The following is a 22,364-nucleotide window of genomic DNA, read 5'->3' as shown; positions in this document are numbered from 1 at the left end:
TTTTCAGGGAATAAATCGAACGTTTGTGGTAGACTATGAAGCGAACGAGTTCCGAAAGGATGGCGAAATATTTCGGTACGTCGCGGGGGAGATGCATTACTTCCGAGTGCCCAGAACCGCCTGGCGGGACAGGATGAGGAAACTCCGAGCGGCCGGCTTCAACGCTTTGTCCACGTGAGTACATTTGCCACACCCACACTGCCGTGCCGAGGAAAAACGCCGTATGAGCCTTCAGACGTTGCCAAATTCCCCTCGCTAAATACCGAATTTGCGGAAAAAATTGTGAATATTTTCCCCCAAAATTGTCAGACCATTTTGTACGCAATTGAATCCAAAATATCTGAAAATTTCAAAGAAAAATGTGCATGATTGTCGTCAAAAACACATGTTTTATCAGGGGAAATCTGGCAACTCTTGAATGTTTATACGGCGTTCTTGCTTCGCACGGCAGCACATTGCCCTATTCTTCCGTGCTAAGGAAAAACGCCGTATGAGCCTTCAGGCGTTTCCAAATCTATTTCGACAAATCACTAATGCACACGCGAATTTGTGAACATATTCTCTCTAATTTCTCAGATAATTTTGTTTTTACATTGATCTAAAGTGTGTGAAAATTTCAAGGAAAACTGTTCACAGCTTTTCTCAAATATAAACATTTTATCGGAGGAAATTTGGCAACTCTCGAATGTCCATACGGCATTCTTCATTTGGTACGGCAGAATTGTTCTATTTCTTTTATATTCTCCGTGGAGGACAGCATGTCTACGTCGCAAATGAAGATTATAAATATCTTAAATATCACCGTGTTTGTATACGTCGTACGAGGAAATAATAAAACTATGTGTTTTTTTCATTCTACGTAGAGTAATTCGTATGATTGAGCGCGTTCTAATTAACTCTAACTCAATCTACAGAGTGATCTGAAAGTCCCGCACTGCCCCGATAAATTTTTCACTCGTTGAAACTTTGACGGTTTGCTCAGGGCGCTATTGTTTTTTGGCTCCTCCCTCTTTCCCATTTTGGTAGGGCCCTACTACGGTGGATGCGGACCTTGACTTTTCTTACCAAATATGGTAACTCCCTAATTTGGGACAAATCGGTGAAAAAAGCTTGAATTTTTTTTTTTTGTGTGTTCGAAACCAAAGTTTAGTTGTCTATCTATCACTACGTCAAAATTGTGATTGGTCAAAGTTCAAAATTGCCGAAAGAGGTATCTCGGAAACATGAACGGGTTTGCTTCGAACTCAGTATCCGAAAGTTATTTTGGGACGCTGAATATGAATTTGATGGAGGTTTTCAAATTTCCCCATTCCTCTTCAAGGTGACGGCCTTAAAATTGCGGGAAATCGATATTTTTCTAATGAAGGCCGTTGCTTAGGTGAGGATTAAGTAACAATTATGCATGGAAAAGTGGCATCAAAGTCGTGTGTACACCAAAACCTCCGGACATCAATTTCGAAGCAAATCCATTTTAGAGCTGGAAAATATCGTTTTTTCACTAATTTGAGGCGGTTAGGTATAGCGATAAAAAAAAGGAAATTCGTTCACAGTTTGCCAAAATTCTATTTGCGGCAATTTTGAACTCTGACCGACCGCCATTTTGAGATGGTGATAGATAGAGATCTGAACGTCGTCAAACATTTACTGCTTTTATGCTTTTTTCAACTACGTGTTACAGAGTAGAAGTTGCCTTTTGGAAAAAAATAGGGTCCGTGCCCCTTTCTTCATGGAGCCCTCCGCAATTTTGACCACAAAATTCACGGAAAAAACGGTTGTACAATGTACAATTGTACTGCATTTCACATTAGGAACTACGATTTCTGGCTGCTTTTAAAAACAACATACGTGAAATTAGTTTTCCCAAGCAGATGTGTGTTTTTCAGTAGTAGCCCGAAATTGTAGTGGTTTGTCATTGTCCGTTTTTTCTGTATAGTTCCTCTTGACTCAAGAATACTCCCAAAATTTTAAGTCGACGTCTTAATTAGTTAATTAGCAAAAAGAGTTGGACTTTTTGGATCACACGTAGATTCTGGTTTTCCTTGTGAACGGAAAATTCAATTCTTTCGTACGTAATCAGTGCTGTATACAAACATTCACTATCAACATTCTTGGTTAGCGGTTGATTTTAGTAATTTTTATCGTGCGAATCGTGTTCTAAAAATACTTGAAATTTTGAAGAGGAAATAGGTATCCATATCAGACTGCTTAAATTCGTACCTTGTCTAGTGGGTCATTGAAAACACGACTATTGTATCATCTAGAACACGTGTAAAAGTCAATGCACTTTAACGTCCGTAAACTGCGTACACTTGTGCGTACACTTGTAATAACTTGATCATTTCATCTTAATGACCCTACAGATATGTCCACTGGTATGCACATGAGCCATTCCCTGGCGTGTACGATTTCTCAGGGCAAAATGATCTCTTACACTACATTCAACTTGCCGGTGAGGAGGGGCTCTATGTACTGTTTCGACCGGGACCTTACATTTGTGCAGAGGTTGATTTCGTAAGTACAAAATATGCATTAATTGGAAGATCTGATGAATTATTGATTGCATCGATGGCTAAAGTGTCACACCACGTATCTCCATTGCGGTGTTTCAAAATCTTTGGTCCTCGTTTATTTTTTTGAAGCGGAACAAGTCAACTGTATCGCTGGACATCCATGCAGAATATTCTACTGGAGAAGAAAATCAAGGAAGTTATCAAGAAACTCGGAAAGAAACAGGGTAGTCGACACAACCAGCGGCTGGTGAAAAACGCGCCAGCTACCGTGCGGTAGTTACGATAACTACCGCACGGTAGCTGGCGCGTTTTTCACCAGCCGCTGGTTGTGTCGACTACCCTGTTTTTTTCCGTGAATCACGTTGACTCGAAAGTATGACTAGAAGTCTATAGCGTCGCAAACGGAAATACCATCGCTCCCCTGACGTAAGGGCGTATCTCAATTTTCACGTGAGCCGTAATTCCCGTATAAATCCATGCTTTCTGGGGCTCATGCGAAAATCGACGTACGTCCTTACGTCAGAGGAGCGACGATACGTGGTCTTGCACTTTACCTATCGACATCTCACGTGCGTTGTTTGTAACATGAAGAGTCACATATGGACAGTGAATAGAAGAAGACGCCCAGTGTGAGATTAACGTAGAATTGTTCGGAGACACCTAGTATACTGGACTTTCATCTGCTTGGTTCAGAATATGCACAGATTCGAATTGTAATAATTTAATTTTAGGTAAAGCAAATCATATTTTAGTAATCCCGATTGACAACTTCTAAGGAATGATAATCCTATGCAAAATGTAAAAATATATATAAAAAATAAAGAAAACAGTATATACAATATATATAAAATATTCATTCTTCTTCTCTAATTTAAAAATATATTAAACGAATTTTTTGTTTAAAAAATGTAAAAGAAAACCCTAATGATTTATTTTCCTTGCAATACGATTTTTTCACCTGGAACATATTTAGAGAAGAGGGTGGGTTCAAAGTGATCCACGTGTAAGAAAGGAACGGGAAAAATAAAAAGCGATCCATTTCCCAATCACATGAAAGGTGACCTGAATCTCCATTTTGAATTTTTCCAGGGCGGTTTCCCTCCTTGGCTGCTCAAAATTGATCCAAACATGAATCTCCGCTCAAACGACCCAGGTTAGTCATGTTTGAAATAACTTTTCTCCCCAGAAACATGCAGGCTAATGAATTGTTGATTCAAAATCCTTTCTAAGAGAATTGAAAAGTATTTAGGTGATTCGATGGACGCCTGATTTTGTGTCAGAACGACATGTGATATATCGCATCTTTTGGTTCCATTTTTTCAACTACTCGTCATTTTTCTCGAATTTTGAGATCACAATTCTGTTCTCAGGAGACTAAAGAATTCTCTTACCAATTTTGACAAACAAATTCAATGTATTGAAGGCGTGGTTTTTTTTTTAAGAGGAAAAATATCTCATTCGATACTGATATCGAAACTGCACTCGAATGCGATATTTTTCCTCTAAAAAATCCACGAATTTATTTCGTTGAATTTGTTTGTCAAAATTGGTAAGAGAATTTTTTAGTCTCCTGACAAAAGAATTGCGATCTCAAAATTCGAGAAAAATGACGATTAGCTGATAAAATAAAACCAATCGATGCGATAAATCGCATGTCGATCTGGCACAAAATGTGGGGTCCATCGAATCACATTAAGACAACCCCAGAGTGAAATAATGATTTAACTGAATTTGAGACTTATTCGCATGCGGAAGAATTCCATCTCCACTAGAGGATTTAAGAGATAACATATCTGTTTAGTCGAATTTAGATGTCGATTTGTGGTCAACCGAAACCAACAGGACTTGGGCCCTACGTAATCGCATTCATTGGATTTTTCATTTCTTATCCTACTTGAAAACTCCCAAAGCAGATGAACACCTTTCGTTTAAATGCGTCCAATTCCAAATACAATTATCCTCTTGACCCAATTCATAAATCCTTAATTCATTGCATGATATTTTTATTCCAGTTTACAAGGAATATGTAGCTCGGTGGTACGCGAAGTTGATGCCCATGATTCAAAACAAACTTTACGGCAACGGAGGTCCAATTATAATGGTTCAGGTACGCCCTCTATTAATATTTTATAGTCTGTAAATCTGTATCTACCTTCAGAAATAACATTAATCAGTTGTGATACAAGAGCCAAAACGAGAAAAATTACGAACCCTGTGCGAATAATTTAGCACGTGATGCTTTTGGTGTGGAAAGGAGGAGAAGGCGGAAGGGAACAGAGCACGCGGTTTGATTTGACGCGCACAAAAAGAGAACGGTCTGAAATGAGCGCTAATTCGCTTTTTTGCTACAGAGCTTTGGAAAGTTCAGTTAACAGTAACTAACTGCAGAAAAAGTCATTTTCTGTGAAAAAATAACTACTTTGAGAATCACCCAAAATCTATTAGGTGCCAAAATAGAGACTATGAGAAACAATTAAAATTAAAGAATAAATATTTTAACAGAACCCCTATTTTTAATATTGACGTGCATTTAAAAGGCAGCATGTGACTCCAAAGAATTCATGAAAATAGATGGTCAGTTCCGAATATTGTTTATGCCTCTGTTCATTTTATTATTTTGAAGCACCTGGCGATTACTCTATTTTGCCATCCATATTTATGACCTTTATATATTGCATCGATCTCAGTGGAGAGTCTCAGTCTACGTACCCTCAGACTTTTTTCTTAATGCAAAGAGAACAGTTTCCAAAAACATTTAAAATGCCTTCATCGTTGAATGCAAGCCATTTATTTGACTCCGTAGATACCAGTGTTTGCATATGTTGTATTTTGAAGGCGTTCCGCCGATACGATTTTATAGCTGCACTCCGTGCTTTAGATGCGGAGGTCAAACTTGCCTCATACTTCATTTGAATACAATTTTCTAAGTCTTTCTAAAACTTCTCAAGTCCTCCCCCCCCCCCCCCTTGCCACCACGACGAACCCTTGTAATTTAAAAAGTGAGAATTTTTCTCAATTGATCTGCATCACATTGAAAAGGAGGTGCGGGGTAAGCCAATGAACAGGAACTTACTCCGCAAATATATGCAGTTGTAAAAATCGTGAACATTTTTATGTCACCTCAAATTGAGGGGGAAAAAATCAGAAACTTTCATTTAAGAGCACGCTATAATTTTGTATTGTACCTGAAATAAATGCAATCAATATTTACCTAAAAAACAACAGTCCAGGGGTGTTACAGTTGTAAACTATACAATTGAGTGAAAATCAACCCCAACTGCTTTCAATATTACAAATATAAAAAGTTGATTCTCCTTTTTTTCGATTACAACTTCAAACCTTTGAAAGGCAATAAGCCTCCAGCTAAGTGAACTGGACAGCACTTATTTTATACTTCGAAAAATTTCGCGTTGTGATTCTTTTGAAGTGCAATAGTTGAGCTTTTGTCTTTTGCCTTTAATTTTTTTTTTTTTTACGATACAATTTTTTTTAAAAAGTAAAATTAGGCATATTGTCAAAAGCCCAGGCAAACAGTCAAATATTCTTACTTATATTGAAATTTTTATTATTTTCCTAAGTTTAGACAAGATAATTTTGTTTCTCCTGTACGTAAGAATTCTCAATTAAAATATGTATCATACAATAGAAATGATTTTTACCTCTTGAACGAATATTTATATAGAAATTTTCAGCATATCATAAAATACAGAAATTTATATAATTTTACCATTCAAATATGTGAGATGCATTTAAAGAGGAAGGAACAAGGGGACTTCTTAGATTTAATGAGTTATTTTCCCAAAAATATCGACAAATAGTGAATTCTTTGCCATAAATTTACAAAATTTCGTAAACAGTCAGAATTTGACTATCTGCCTAGGCGTTTGATAAAATGTTTGATTTAACTAATTGCCCGCAACATGTCGATCTCAGTCAATAAAATGGTGGCTTTTTACAGGTCGAGAATGAATTCGGAAGTTATCCATGTGACCGGAAGTACATGTTCTGGCTGAAAGAGTTAACGGAAAAGTACGTTCAAGGCGCAGCGTTACTTTACACAACCGATGGAGCCGGTGGGAACTTTTTCAAGTGTGGGCCTGTACCCGGCGTTTTCGCAACTGTCGACTTCGGAAATTCACGTGGTAATGATCGTGCTCTATAAATTATCCAAAATTGTAAATATCCGCGTTGGATCGTATACGATAGTACATTGGAACGTGGATTGAAGAACCCAAGTAGCAGTGATCGCGATAAATAGCGATTTTATCGATTAGTTATCGCAATTATATTGGTGGCAATATATCGAGATATTATCGCTTTAAAAATTGCGATATATGGCGATTAAATCGCTACACATCGCAATTTTCGGTTGGAAAAAATCGCGATCAATTTTCGTCGATAAAATCGAGATTGAATCGAGAATCATTTATCGCGATTCGCGATAAATCGCCGGGCGATGAAATCGCGATTTTATCCCGATAAGATCGAGGATGGTCGATCAGATGTTGATGATCCTGGCGATTTTATCGCCGATAAAAATGCAATACATCCCGATTTTTACATTGGAAAATGCTACTTGGGAAGTGTGCATATGGCATGTGGTCCGCGATCATAGTAATAATGGACCACACGGCACACGGAAAAAACTAAATTGCATTGACGACAAGACGGGAAGGTCAATGGGTCAGTTGCACTGATCACAGATTGTGTTTTGATGCTGGATTCTTGTGGACCAGCTAAAAATCCAAAAGGTCTGTCCAAAAAACAGATATCTACGTTGGATATTGACCGAGATATCGCGCTTTGAAAAGATCGGTTTATGACGTCGCCCACCGCGGTGATGACACCGTTTAACTTAAATGAAAGCAAGGTGGAAGACACCAAGGGTGTCACTCCCGCGGTGGATGACGTCATAAACCGAATTTTTTCAAGTGAAATATCTCAGTTAATATTGGACGTGGGAGGTTGTTTGAACTTTGGAATACGGGAAATGCTGATTATACTGGAAAAAAAACACATTGGATCTAGAGTCCAGACTCCTAAAAACATCAACAAGAAAAAATACTCTCTGATTCAATCAGATTTAAGCTTAAATCAAGAACCCTGCCTCTTAATTTGAGCGGATTTCCTTTTGATTTAAGCTTAGATCTGATTGAATCAAGAGTATTTTTTCTTATTGTCAATGTTTTCAAGAGTCTGGACTCTAGATATATGTACAATCTGTTTTTTTCCAGTGTACGCTTTTGTAAGTTGAATTTGATGAGGGAATATGTAATTTGATGCTAAAGCTATCTAATGGTCCATTCCTGAGCTATCCTTAAAATGCGAGCTGCTTTATGAAATTGACGGACAAAGCTATAAACAGAGAGGACAAAAGGGATATGGAGAGACCCTATTGGTGGAAGCGGATGGTTGGCATCGAAAAAGAGGGTAGATAATAGACTAGCTAATGGCAACCCACAAGAGACCCTTCAGTGAGTCCAGCATTTTCTCACTCAGTCAATAGGAGGCAACCATTTAAACCAATGCGATCGCTCCATACTCATTAAGTCTTCTTTGTCCATGGTTATAGGACATTTCGTCAACGATTTCTCGTCCGCGCACCTATTTTTTCCAGTAGTTTACGTCCACGCGTTTTTTCGGAAGGGGAGTTTTGGTCCACTTACCACTTGAGACCCAAAGTTAATTGGTCCACGTGTAAATACAAACGACAATTGCTTACGACGTTTTTGGATGAAAATTTTTAATGTCTTGGAAGAATATGAGGGTTTGCTTGTTTCTTTTTTTTTGTTTGTTTGCTCCAACGGAGAAAAATATATGATTGAGATTTTTGGTAAAAATGAGGGAGCGTCATTTCCATGAGAGAAAATTCACTAAAACTCTCTACACCTCTTTGGTGCAACAGTACTTAATTATCTTTCAAGAAAATCCCATATTTTTATACCTGAACTGGAAAATTTTGATTTGTCTCAGCTAAAGGATCTCATATTTTTCCTGTGCATGATAACTTCGCCTCGGCACTGGTTTGCCGCAGCGCTTCGAGCTACTATTTCGCCACGGAGGTGTTGCACAGTATCATGTGAGATCGAAGGCACCCCAACGTATCATGATTGATGGGATCTTTCCTAACTCGAGGTATATTGGAGTGCCTTCGATTTCGTATAATACTGTACAACACCTCTATTGTGAAATAGTGAAGCGCCGCGGCACGTGGCACGCTGTGGCACGGCAAGCCGGCCAGAACGGAACGCGCATTGGCGCCTACAAACCTAAGGGATACCTCAAGCATTGCGCAATGCGTGAAGTATCTGCTTAGGTTTGTAGGCGCCAATGCGCGTTCTGTGCTGGCTGGCTGGCCGTGCAGCAGCGTGCCATGTGCCACGGCGCTTCACTATTTCGAGGGATACCTCAAGCATTGCGCAATGCGTGAAGTATCTGCTTAGGTTTGTAGGCGCCAGTGCGCGTTTCGTGCTGGCAGCAAGTCGCGTCGCATCACTCCGCTTTATGCTAGGGCCTATTATTTAAACTCGCGGAGTCAGCGTTTTTCAACTCATGATTTTTATATGTTTGCACACTCTGTATGGATTACTTTAATTTAAATTGATAAAAAAAATATATATATGAAAGGAATATTTAATGTGTGTTTTGTAAATATTAAGGTGTTTCATTGTCGTATTTAATGATTTTCAAAGCGCATTTATTTTTTCTTTTATATTTTGTGGTTTTACTGTGCTGCAGCGTGGTGTGAGCGCAACCAAATGCTGAAAATAGGACGTATTTGACTCTGAAAGATCGATGTGCAAATGGGCTGAAACCGAAGACTGCGTGCTTCTCGGTTTTTTCCCTCTTTTATTCATTTGTGCATAGTTTCTTTCGACACAACTACTGCTCATTGACTTTAATATCGATGCCATCGCTTGGAAAAGGTTTTAGAAATATTTGCCATGTTTTAAAAATGTAAATGTTTTTAAAATAAAGTAATATTTTCATTTAAAAAAAAATATTTATAAGGTATATTTCTCATCGAAAATTTTAAGGATGGAAATAAAACCAAATATTCACCCATGACAATTTTAAAAGATTGATCAAAAGAAGGAAATAACGTTTCATTTAAAAAATGAGATGCCACAACAACTCTTCCGTCTCTCTCAATTTTCTCATTTCATTATTGTCAATATAATTTTACGTACGGACTAAAATATGACACTTGGACCAAGTCACTGTTGCTTGTTTCACGCGTGGACGTAACTACTGGACGAAACAGGTGTGCGGAAAAGAAATCGTTGACGGAATGCCCTGAAACCTTGTACATCGCTTTGTCTATCAATTTCAACAATCAGCCCGCAGGGAGCTTTTATCAAATAAGATATGATTGATGCTCCGCAGCCCGTGACAAGATACACAATAAAAACAATTTAAAAAGTGGGTAACATGGCTAATTTTCACAAATAAAACCTAAACGTTTCAGCTGAAAACTCAGCCTTCCTCAGTTGGATAAAACAGTAAAAAGAAAAATAGTAAAAATCTAAAATAGTACTTGGCTGTACCTTCCAAAGCGAGAACAATGTCGTTATGAGAGAAATTTTGATTTGTTATGAAAGACAAATTTGAGCTTTGAAAGGTACGGCCAAGTACCATTTTAGATTTTTACCATTTTTCTTTTTCTCTTACTATTTTATCCAACTAAGGAAGGCTGAGTTTTCGGCTGAAACGTTTTGGTTTTATTCGTGAAGATTAGCCTTGTTAACCCGCATTTTAAATTGTTCTATCATTATTATTGTTTCATTATATGACAGAGGGAACTAATGAATAATGGTCGCTTGTTGGCAGATGTGGAGCAGCAGTGCAAATGGATGAAAGACTTCAACAAAGGGGGACCGTGTGTCAACTCTGAATACTATGCGGGATGGCTCACGCACTGGGCTGGTCCTTACGAAACGGCCGAGACTCCCAAGGTGGTCAACACTTTGGCCGATATGCTTTCGCACGGTTATTCTGTCAGCATTTACATGATCCATGGCGGAACCAACTTCGGCTTCACTAACGGTAGTTTTCAATTACTCCAATACTGCCGTGCTAAGGAAGAACGCCGTATGAACATTCGAGAGTCGCCAAATTCCCCTTGACAAAATATGTATATTTGACGGCATTTATGCATGTTTTCCCTGGAAATTTTCAGACATTTTAAATTCAATTGCGTACAAAGTTGTCTGAAAATGATGGGAAAAAATATTCACCATTTTCCCAATACATTCGGTTTTTATCGAAGGAAACTTGGCAACGTCTGATGGCTCATACGGCGTTTTTCCTTAGCACTGCAGAATATACGTGCGACCGTCCATTGGAAAAGGAACCTTGGCAGCAAAGGACTTTTAAACTGAGTTACTAGTGATACTTCTAAAATGTCGAATGAGTGTTTCACGCATATTTTGCCGATATTGCGCATGTTTGAAAAAACAGGTATAAATGATGCAGTTTATAAAAAACAGCAAAGAGAAAATCATATTCAAAATATTAATATAACATGTTTATAACTCAAAATTATCAGAATTTATTGCAACGACACTCCTTAAGAATGTATTAGATCGCTCGCAAATTATTTTTGAAACATTGAAGCGGGATTTTCGTCCGTAATTCAACTTTTGAATGTTCAACCAAATACATATGATAAAACTAGATCTTTTAACTCCAAATCAGTCCATCCACTAAAGTCCCTCTTTCTGTAGACGACTTTGTAATACAGGTACGCATCATAAAAGTACATGCACCTTCGTGTATTAAGTTGTGATCAAATAGTTATAAATTAAAGATAAAAACCAGGCTTTTTTGCTTGTACGCATATGAACCTAACCTACGGGCCCATTCACGTATAATAAGAATAATTAGTGTTTTGCAGACGTTATTACGTTAAGTCATATTTATCGTTCGTGAATAAAAAATTAAAAAGTATTAACTCCGCATAATTTGAACCTGATGGAAAAGAAAGACCACCTATTGATACTTTTGACATTTATGAAGTTATGAATTACTAAAATTAGAATAAAAAAGGCTGTGGATTGCTTTTTAGATGAGTTATTCATACTTTCACGGTAGACGTATTTATAAACAGTTTACAAACCTGACCGGCTTAAGCGAGGACTATGGAGGGGCTTAGAGGACAAGGCGCGTAAGAGCAGTTTTTGGAAAAAATTATGAGATATTAAGGATTTCAAGTAAAACTCGTCTTAATGCATATTCTGTGAAAAATTCGCTTCCAAATTCAAATTGTTAAGTATCAAAAAGTCAGTTTGAATATTCTTCCCGCCAGAAGAATCCATGTACGTTAAATCCATGTATGTAAAACTTCAAACAAGTATTTCTCGAAAAGGCAAAACCTGCACGTATGCGCCTTGTCCTCCAAGCCCCAGAATGAACAGCACTAACATTTTCAGATGTTCACGTTTTTCTTCATTTCCGTTTTTAGGTGCTAATTACAGAGATGTCTCCCTACAGAACTTAAACGGGCAGTTTCAACCCGACCCAACGTCATACGACTACAACGCTCCTATCACAGAGGCGGGTGACCTCACCGGGAAATACTTTGCGATACGACAAGTGCTCAAACAGGTGAGGGAGACTTGCAGTCTGCAATATTACTGGAATAATTTAATAAATTGACGCATAAAACACGTATCTTGACAAAGTTGTTGTCATAAAAGTCATCGTAAATAACTAAAGTTAGGATGTATAACGTAAAAATACTACGAGTACTTATTCTTTTGCGTTTTATAATGTTTGAATTTTTCCAAATGAATTTTTCAAAAGCGATCAAATGATACCAAACGACAAGATGCTACTGATATTTGTATTGTTTTTTCTTCTTTTTAGTAAGCATATATAACCAAAAATACGACCTACTTTTAAAAAAGATTAGGAGAAATTTCCATTGACTTATGAAATTGCCCGTTTCTGAAGTCCATTCATTTTCAAGTCCCTTGACACAAACATACCTAATTTCAAATACTCAGTATGAAGTCGGTTAGATGATTAAATATGGTGCCTTATTTAGGTAAACTACCTTTATCACGTCTTTTTCATAAGTTTCCATTATTTTTATGAAAAGAAATTTTTCTTATTTTTCTATAGACAATAATGGTCGAAGTAGTAATAGAAATTCAGCGAGAGGCACCTTGTGTTAAAATGTAGGTACTGACTCTGTGTCAAATACACGTGCCCCTTGAACTGCCGTGCTAAGGAAGGACGCCGCATGAGTCTTCAAACGTTGCCAAATTACCTTTGATAAATATGTATGAATTTCCATGGAAATCTGTGAATATTTTTCTTCCAATTTTTCAGAGAATTTTTTCCGCGACCAGATCTAAGTTACCTGCGAATTTCAAGGGAGAGTTTTCATAACTCCTCTAGAGAGCAAACATTCTATCGGAGGAAATTTTGCAACTCTCAAATGTTCATACGGCGATTTTCCTTAGCACGGCAGTGCAGAATACCTCAGTTCCTTTCACCTTTGGGGTAAACGGTTGTGAATGCTCTTTGTAATTTTTTTAACAAAATTTCTTTAGAATTTCATAAGGAAACCTACATTTTTTATGTAAAGCAAGCATAAGTTTCATTGATTTATTATCCTGCCCAACGATTTATTCAAATTTTTCTCCTGTTTCAGTTTGCAAACGAGTACAAATTGAGTTTCATAAATATGCCTCTACAGAATAGCCCCAAAGGTAATTACGGTTCACTGAAATTGGATCCTTTGATGTCAATTTTCGACGCAGATCGTCCTTCTCATACGGGATGCATCAGTAGCAAGCAGCCACTGACTTTCGAGGAAGTCGAGATTTTCTACGGCCACGCCCTTTATAGGACCAAACTCCCTGCCGGACTTCGTGGTGCGTACAATCTCTCTGTCACGGAGATTAGGGATCACGCGTTCGTCTACCTCGACCAGGGTAGTGGTCCGGTACGTAATCATGATGTTTGAAGTTCTGAACAAATTGCATTCATGTAAGATACTTGGGAAAAACAAGGATGAAAAAACGGGAAACAAGGCTAAAAATACTCAATTAATAAAACCCGAGACGTTTCGACTCAAAACTGAGTCATTTTCAGTCGGAAACAATAAAAATTTAAAAGGAAAACTATAAAAAACCTGAGCCCTACATGGTGGCGGCCGGGATCTGAGAGAAAGAGATAATTGATAACCACTTTAAAATTTTTAAATTTTTATTGTTTCCGACTGAAAATGGCTCAGTTTTGAGTCGAAACGTCTCGGGTTTCATTCATTGTGTATTTTTAGCCTTGTTTCCAGTTTTTTCATCCTTGTTTTTCCACTGTTATCATTGTATTGGGCTGCTCTTAAAAATTTGTATCTATACTTGGGAAAGGGAGGGGGGATTGAGGCGCAACCCATCGTAATTTAATGATTCATATCTTCAAAATACACTATAGTTAATGCCAGCGTGCTGATTGCTGAAACTGATCGACAAAGCGATAGACAAAGAAGAATTAAGAAGTGTGTTAAATCAGTAAAAAAGCCTCATTGAGATAAATAACTGTCTTAACCAAAATATCAACATTAAATAAAATCATTATAATGGGCTCATTTGCGGTATCAAAGTTAAATAACTCTCTCACTAAAAATAGGCGGTTTTATCATGATTGATTTAAAATATCAACACGTACTTTAAGCTCTTTAATGGCCTTGAATTTTCTAACCAAACTGAAAACCCTTGATTTAGAACCACTTGTGGGCTCTTGGTTGAAATGGGTGGTGCTTATAGACTGAGGAAGAAAATGATGGATTGACTATAGGTTCTCTCTAGGCTGCCGTTAGTTAGTCTATTTCTTGACTCATTTGTCCATTGCACCCACCTGCTTCCACAAATTGGACCCCTCAGTATCATTTTTGTCTACTTTGTTTATAGCTTTGTTTGCCGAGTTCAGCAATTAGCTCGCAGACGATAACTGAACGAAAGGGCTAAACCTAATCAGTGAAGGAGAGCCTAAGATCATTTTAGTAAGATCAAATCTGAGGATTTATTTTGAAGGCCAAACGTTTCATTCACCGCCTCTCTCAACGAGGATCTTTTTTAAAAACAGTATGAAAATTGACCATCCTGGAAATGCAGAGTGACCACATATTTTGCACTTATTATTTTTTAGGTACCTATTTAAATTTCTCTTATTAGGAATTAAAGATTGATTTCGAAGATCTTCGAGTGAAATTTCCGCTCAAAGTTTCAGTCTAAAGTTTCACTCTAAAGCATTATAGATGCGCGTATGATACGGAAACCGAATACCTAAACACTGCTAAATTACGGCAGGCATCTATTACTGCTCCCGAGCCGCTCACATTGCCTGCTCGAGTTTTGAAGGGGATCTGATGGAAGGAGAGGCACCGTGAGAATAGTACTTAATATGCGAGTAATTTGGGCTGCTCAATCACATGATGATACTGAAGATGTTTAATAAAAGTCGAACATTTTTTTAAAAGAGATTTGGAATTTCTTTAAATTTTTTTTGAATGCCTACTTTACCTCTCACCCTTTGTGGATCTGGCAGAATATATTTTCCGCACAAAGTACACACATCTGTGGTAATTTTTCCGATTATCGTTGCCGCACAAAATCATTTTCATATCACCGAATCAGATCTCAAACATCTGGCAACATCTACTCAACATTACGTCTACGTCAACTTTAGTACATTTTTAATCCCGCATGTTTCAAGTTTTATATTTTAATCGTAATATTTGGTATGCATTTTTAAAACGTGTCTTAAATCGATATTATGCCCGAAAATTTGAAGATAATTGAAAGCAACCGGGGTAAAAATATGCTAGTTCATAATAATGTGAAATACTGCGTTCACTCATTTCTCTTAAATATGCCTCATATTTTTCTCGACGTTGCCACATAATACAGAACATTATATGTGCGGCAACGATAATCGGAAAAATTACCACAAATGTACTTTGTGCGGAAAAGGTAGCCGTGGATCTTGATCGAACGCGAGCCGGTGGGTGCAGCTAAGGTCATGTAGAATTGGCGCAACCTCAAAACCTACAAATGATTTTCTTGAGAACATTACAATGATTATTTGCAGTGTATAACTTCAGGACGTATGGTTTCAGGAATTAAAAGGACTTCTATCAAGACTTAATGAGACTTTCTCGCTGGATCTCAAGATAGACGGAGTGACGAACGGAGGAGAAGTCTTAAGTCTATTCGTGGAGAATCTCGGACACATCAACTACGGTGCGCGTATTGTCGGCGATGTAAAGGTAGGCACTGCATTTAGAGGTAATTTACATCCTAATTTACTTGATCGGTTGATGTGTTGTCAGTTCTAAATGAACTAAGAGACACGTTTTCATTAACCTCCCTTTTTCCCTTAAAAAAGTGAGGATTAATTTTTTCTACAATTAAACGAAGTTAGGCCACGGTAAACTCAAGAGCATGTTGCTGTTGCACATGCATCAACGGTCGTGAACCAATCGACACCGATTCGATCGACAAATTATTAAAAAAACGGTGTCGATTCGATCGCCATGAATCGATCGGAAAATAAAAACGTGAACCGATCGACGTGATTCGATCGATCCTGATTCATTCGACAACCGTGAATCGATCGAATAGGCACAAATCTATGCAGAAAATCAGGCCGAAATGACGATCATGCTGTAAAAAAATTGAAATAAGTCATTAAAATTGGTTTTTGAAAAAATTCCAATTTGTATTAAAAAAAAGTGTTCATAGTGCCGATAAGTCTTAGAAAAACTGTGCATTATGTTACAACATAGGCATTTGTTTCTGTTACTTTCTCGAATGTAATCAAAGTGGTACTTAGTGACAGGAATGTGGCTTCTCTTCCTGCGGAGTGAGAGGATCGAATCACGTCGATCGAATCCATACCCCCGGCTTCGTCGAATCCATGCCCTGCGCTTCGAAAAGGTTCATTGATCAAATTAACTTCATTGCGCGATTAGGAACTAAAATTGCTGGCTTCGTTTGGGAACAACAGTTTCCTTTTTTGCACACAAGTATTTTTAAAGATGAGCCAGAAATTTTAATTCAGAATAGCAAAATGTAGTCTAAATGATCACGCAATTACATCTCTGGGCAACGAGGGAGCCTACACGTAAAAGTTGTTTCACTTGCATGGTTCTACTTAAAACTATTTATAAAAATGTGTAAATGAAGAGAAGCAAATTAGGTGTGTTTTATCTGATTATTTACCATTTGAAATGACAACAATGCCAACAAACTGTACAAAACTTCAAAATCATAAATTAACACCGCCGCAAATTCGAATAATCGCGTCAAACACAGTGCGGCCGGCGCTAGCGCACACTGCACGGAACGCATAGGCGCCTTACAAGACCGCAGGATACTTCAAGCATTACGCGTACAGCACGGTGCGCGCACGGCGCATAGTAGCGCCTTACAAGTCTGCAGGATACTGCATGCATTGCGCATATACTACGGTGCGCGCTCAAGTCGTTGAGAAATCATAATTTCTTGGTGTCGATTACCCCAATGTACACCATTTCTAAACAGTTTACACCGCGAGCTTGCAATACTAGGATCACAGGATTGGACAAATTTTGCAATCCTGGTTGTTTTTCGGTGCGAAAATATAATTTACGAGTAACAATTTCTCATGTTGGAATGCTGTTACGTTCTATCGTCTGGAAAACGCCGAACTTAGCTAACTTCCAGGGAGAGGAAGTGGACGCTATTTTGTATCACAAATGTGGCAAAATCATATCGACGGTGAAACTACCAAACCACGTATCTCGGTTTGCGACGTCGCAGACTTCCTGTCATACTTTATTTTTTAAATGAAAAACTACTCAACGTCCAGTCTTGAAAATTTCTGTGATTTTTCCTCTTCGTGCGGAGAAACTTATGTGAAAATTTCAAGGAATGATATTGATTTGGTCTACTTCAAAAAAATAAAATGCGAGCGTAGATTTTTAAACACCGCAAACGAGATACGTGGTTTGGTACTTTCACCGTCGATATTCTTCCTCATCACACGGATGCAGAGATTTTTTATTCCGGGAATTGTTTAATTTTTCATGGACAAATACGTTCTTTTTAGAGGCATACACCCTTGTATTTTCCATTGCAGCAGGAGAGGCAAGAGAGTTCACGATATGAATAAATTAATTTTGATGATTTTTAAAATTTTGACCTAGCTCAGTTCAAACATACTTCTTTGAAGATCAACGTAAAATACTTTGCGGTTGATATTCATAAAATGATCTATTCGAACAGATCCATCATATTTTCTGTAAATTTTACGCAATTTAAATGCATCTTGACAGAAGTAGATTCTTATAAGTTTGAAAAGCTGTCAATATTGAAGTGATTTAAGTTTTCAATGGAAGGTTAAAGTTATGGTTAATTTGTTTCCTTCATCATTCATACACAATTTTATTTAGGGTCATTTTATCCTTTGACCCGTTTCTATTTTTGAGGCACGAGCTAAAACAAGCCGCGATAAATTGCTGGATTTTATATTATGTTTCTGGTAGATTTACATTCCTATCTTTAGCTTTTGAACCAGGAACATTTTATTTAAATGCCTCACTGACGATTTTATAAAACATTCTATTCGGATAGCTTTTCATTGAGGAAGGGGGAGGAAGATGTCCATCTAAATGCTAATGAGTTTTTTTATAATTAATATTATACTTTCTAGGCACACATTACCAACAATCTTTTTTTAAAAAAAAAATATCACCAAGAAATTTCTCATTTGAAGGGGCTATGTATACAGTTGTGATTCTTGTACTTACCTCGCATAAAATGATTGATTGATCACTCAGGGTATCATTGGCTCGGTGAAACTGAACGAGACGACGCTGTCAAACTGGGAAATGTGTAACTACACTCTATCCAACATACAAGAGATACAAAAGGCATCCGAGAAAAACGGAGGCAACTTTAGATTTTCATCTCCGACTTTCTTCACCAAGAAGTTCCGCATGGAGGCAAGGGCAGAGCAAAGGGACACTTTCGTCGACTTCTCCGGTTGGGGCAAGGTAAAGTTTCCAATTTTAAATTGTTAAACTACCGATTTGAGAGAGGGGAGAAAAAGCTCATTAATGCCGAGGCATACATAATTTAGCTACTGGATGGCGTTGGCAGAAAAAATAAAAATGTATAAAGCGACAACATTTCCCCGTTGAAAATGAAGGAGACCTTCTTTTCGATGTAAATATAGTTTTAATCACTCATAACATTCCACCGAGAAGAGCAACTTCAGCCCTAGGAGGAGACACTTCCAGTTAAGCGATGTTTATCGAGTCCGGCGAAAAAATCGGATGTGAGGGTTTCAACAGAAACCTCACCGTATAGTGCCACGGAGGGCGTTAAGTTGTATCATGATCCGCAAGTAGGATCTCCTAAAATCAGCAAATCAGATTATTTAATAGCTTTTTCTCGAAACTACGTTTTTGGAATTGCAAAAATCAAAACGATACAGTTTAGTTTGACATTGTTGAGCAAATTTTGTCCTAGAGGGTCTTTAGAGCAGTCCTCTGTGTTTGAAAGCCACTAAGTCAATTTTGAGTTTTTGGGGTAAAGGCCCCTTTGCACGTGCGTGGTCACTGATAGCCTTCAAATTGAACATTTTTTTACATACGCAATAGTACATAGGTGCCTATTTAATAAATTGACTTGATTCATCCCAGTGTCTGATATTTAAGCTTCAAAGATTTAGGTCGTGATCAAAGTGTGAACATCAGCTGTTATAACCAACATAAGTTTGCAGTCACCCATGCATGCCTCCCCATTCTTGAACGTAAAGAGAAATAAATAAGATACTTTAGAAAAGCGCGGCAGCAATATTGTTTAGGACATGCAAAAATGAAAGTAATAAAAACAGATTAATAAGTTTCTACAGAACTACGTATATTTTTCCTGGCTGTTCAATTTTGAGTGGAAACCATTTATGCTCTGTTCCACCCCACCTCTATGAATATCGTGCGTTTGCTTTCGAGATATTTTTGAAGTCTGGCTCAACTGAAATTGTTATTTTGCTTTTTTTTATGACCCCCAGGGCGTCATTTTCATCAACGGGTTCAATTTAGGGCGGTACTGGCCAGTGGTGGGGCCGCAACAAACCCTGTATCTGCCCGGCACACTTTTGAAGCCGTACCCCGAAGTGAATCAAGTGACGCTTTTTGAGATGTATCGCGCTCCAGCCAACCTTACCATCTCATTTGTCGATTATCACTCCTTAAATGACTTGAGACTTGATTTGAGTCAGGAAAAATATTGAGAATACTGCCGTGCGAAGGAAGCTCGCTGCAACTCCATTCTAAATTTTAACATATTTTGTCTCATAAAATGCTATTTTACCATGCTATTTGGTTACTTTGGTACCGCATTATTTTAGTTTGAGTTTTCAAAAGTGTGACTAGAGTTTTTGAAAATATATACGTGGTGTGTTCAAAAAGTAACCGGACTGATGCCGCCGCGGCCTAAAAAATGGCCCGATCAAGCTAAAATAGGGCCCATTTGAAAGCTTATACTCTCACAAGTACAGTGATTTTTGGTTTTTTGAAAAATAGCTATTTGTTTTTGTACAACGTCAATAGCTATTAGTTTTTGTACAACGTCAATAGCAATTAGTTTTTGTACAACGTCCATTTTACAACGGCGTGTTCGACCCGTTCGGCGATTTTGTAAGTTCACATACTGGATAAGAAAGCTAGAAAGGCAGTGTGCGAAGTTGTGTGCTTTTAAAATTTCCAAATTTTGTCTGATAACTCCTATTGACGCGATCCACTGTGCGGCATCAGTCCGGTAACTTTTTGAACACACCGGTAGGATGAACACGCTCTTGTCATCTTGAAAAAGATTTTTATTTTTTTTTATTTATTCATTTAAAAAAGGGGGAAAATATTTAGGATAGAGTCACGGCGTCTCTCGTCTTCCTACGGACGGCAGAGTAATAGACACTATGACGTAATACAGTTCAAAAACAGTGGCGTGGCGTTAATTGCGATATGTCGATTGTTATGCCATTTAAACCTATAGTAAAGAATCGATTATTTAGGTGTTCGCTGCGAACACCCTGTTTATCGATCCTTTTCCATAGGTTTAAATGGCATAATAATCGATATATCGCAATTCACGCCACGCCACTGTTCAAAAACTGAGTAAAAATGTATGTCTTAATGTTCAAGCATACAGAACCACTTCAAGTAACTTCAACTTCCAGTATTCATTTAAAAGAAAGTATTGTTTAAAAACGGAGTACGTACTTCTGCCTGATAAAATTCTAAATTAGGGCCGAAAAGAATGATTTAAGGAGATCCATAGATTTTTTTTACAGCTTTAAGAGTGAAACATGTCTCGTCTCATTCTGTCTTGGGTCGTAAAAAAATAAAACACTGGAGCTTATGTTCCCAACCCCTATGTTAAATGAGGTTTAATACCACGTATTTTTATAGTAGCGCTTAAACATTTCCGTTATTATTTCATATTTTCTTTAAACAATACACTGAGAAAAAGCTATGGCTTGTAAACCAATTAGTGATTCATATAGATCACCACTAATTGTAGTGAAAGCAACATATAATAATAGCACACATACCTTTGTGATGGTACGAGGTACCTTAGTATGGTACGAAATACCGTAGTATGGTTCACAGACCGAGACTCATTAGTTCATTTACGACTATTAGTGGTGTTCCATATGAGCCACTAATAGGTTTATAAAGCTATAGATTTTGCTACATGTATAATATGTTACACCTCCACACCTATGTGAATTAATATTCTCAAATAGCAATAAAATATAAGTTGAAATTTGCCAAGTCGTCTGTATTTGCCTGCGCAATGCTTATATTTTTAATTGTAATTTGCGTCGGTACAATCATAAGATTAAGCTATGTTAAATAAGCCTTAATATTTTTTTTTTCTCTAAGAATAAAACTTCCAACACAATCTTTCTTCATTCTCAATTTTTGAAGGACAAGAAGAATTAACTGCCTAAAATTTTTGTATATATTTTTCTGCTGTCTTAAGTTTAGACAATGTAATTGTTTTATAGTGTTAATAAATTCATTTTTAAGTTTTTCAATAGTTTTCAATTTTAATTCTAAGTACGGGTTCGAATTAATTGTTTTCCGAGCATTGGTTAGACGATTTACCTTTTTGTCAACCTGACATCTTATGGGTGCCTTTTTCAATGCCAAAATGTTTTGCTGACACACGTCTAAAGCATTTTTAAAACGCGAAGTACTCTGCACTATCAGGGGAAGGGCTGTTATCAGAGATGGAAAATTTCATGAAATTTATTCGAGTGAAATTTCACGCGTGAAATTTCATAAAATTTCACGAAATTTCATGAAATTTACTGAAACTTTTGGGGATGCATTCAGGAGGCTAAGAAACGCCTAGAAACTGTGATTCTAAATTTTGAAATTTTTCACCCCAAGCCTAAAACATACGCGCGTTGCAAATGTTTTCGTTTAGTTTAGAGGTCAGGTTGGGGTTTTTCTCTCTAAACTCCCCTTTTTGCCCCCTCTTTATGTCTGGCACCTTCAGTAGAGTAGCATAATACCGCAGCATCAACGGAAAGACTGTCTGAAACGCTTTCAGACCTCCAAAGGTTTAATCAATAATTCTAAAAAAAAATTAATAAATTTCAACTTTTGTGAAATTTATTCGAGCCTTATTTCATGAAATTTCAAAACGTGAAATTTCATTTTCCATCTCTGGCTGTTATCCCATGAAACATCTCAAAACAGGCTAGGCGAGAGGAGTGATTGTAGGGGTGCGGGTGAGATTGTCGAAAAAATATGAAGGCTATTGTCGAAAAATATGAAGGCTTGTGCGA

General features: G+C 37.5%; 1 protein-coding gene across 2 annotated transcripts in view; it reads left to right on the top strand.

Annotated features, from left to right (window-relative positions):
• Positions 1-21,600, top strand: part of LOC109038105 (beta-galactosidase) — a 33,087-nt gene extending 11,487 nt beyond the window's left edge. For both annotated transcript variants that reach the window (XM_072299937.1, XM_072299936.1), the window contains exons 2-12: positions 8-174; positions 2,361-2,511; positions 3,600-3,663; positions 4,523-4,617; positions 6,469-6,652; positions 10,341-10,556; positions 11,974-12,116; positions 13,171-13,464; positions 15,637-15,786; positions 18,340-18,555; positions 19,575-21,600. In XM_072299937.1, coding sequence (XP_072156038.1) covers positions 8-174; positions 2,361-2,511; positions 3,600-3,663; positions 4,523-4,617; positions 6,469-6,652; positions 10,341-10,556; positions 11,974-12,116; positions 13,171-13,464; positions 15,637-15,786; positions 18,340-18,555; positions 19,575-19,796 — 1,902 coding nt within the window. In that variant the 3' untranslated portion in view covers positions 19,797-21,600. The remainder of the gene's footprint in view (positions 1-7; positions 175-2,360; positions 2,512-3,599; positions 3,664-4,522; positions 4,618-6,468; positions 6,653-10,340; positions 10,557-11,973; positions 12,117-13,170; positions 13,465-15,636; positions 15,787-18,339; positions 18,556-19,574) is intronic.
• The last annotated feature ends 764 nt before the right edge of the window (positions 21,601-22,364 follow it).

The sequence above is a fragment of the Bemisia tabaci genome, chromosome 4, assembly GCF_918797505.1.
Source record: "Bemisia tabaci chromosome 4, PGI_BMITA_v3".
NCBI lineage: Eukaryota > Metazoa > Arthropoda > Insecta > Hemiptera > Aleyrodidae > Bemisia > Bemisia tabaci.
Note: the sequence above shows the minus strand (reverse complement) of the source record. Positions and strands in the feature narration are given on the sequence as shown.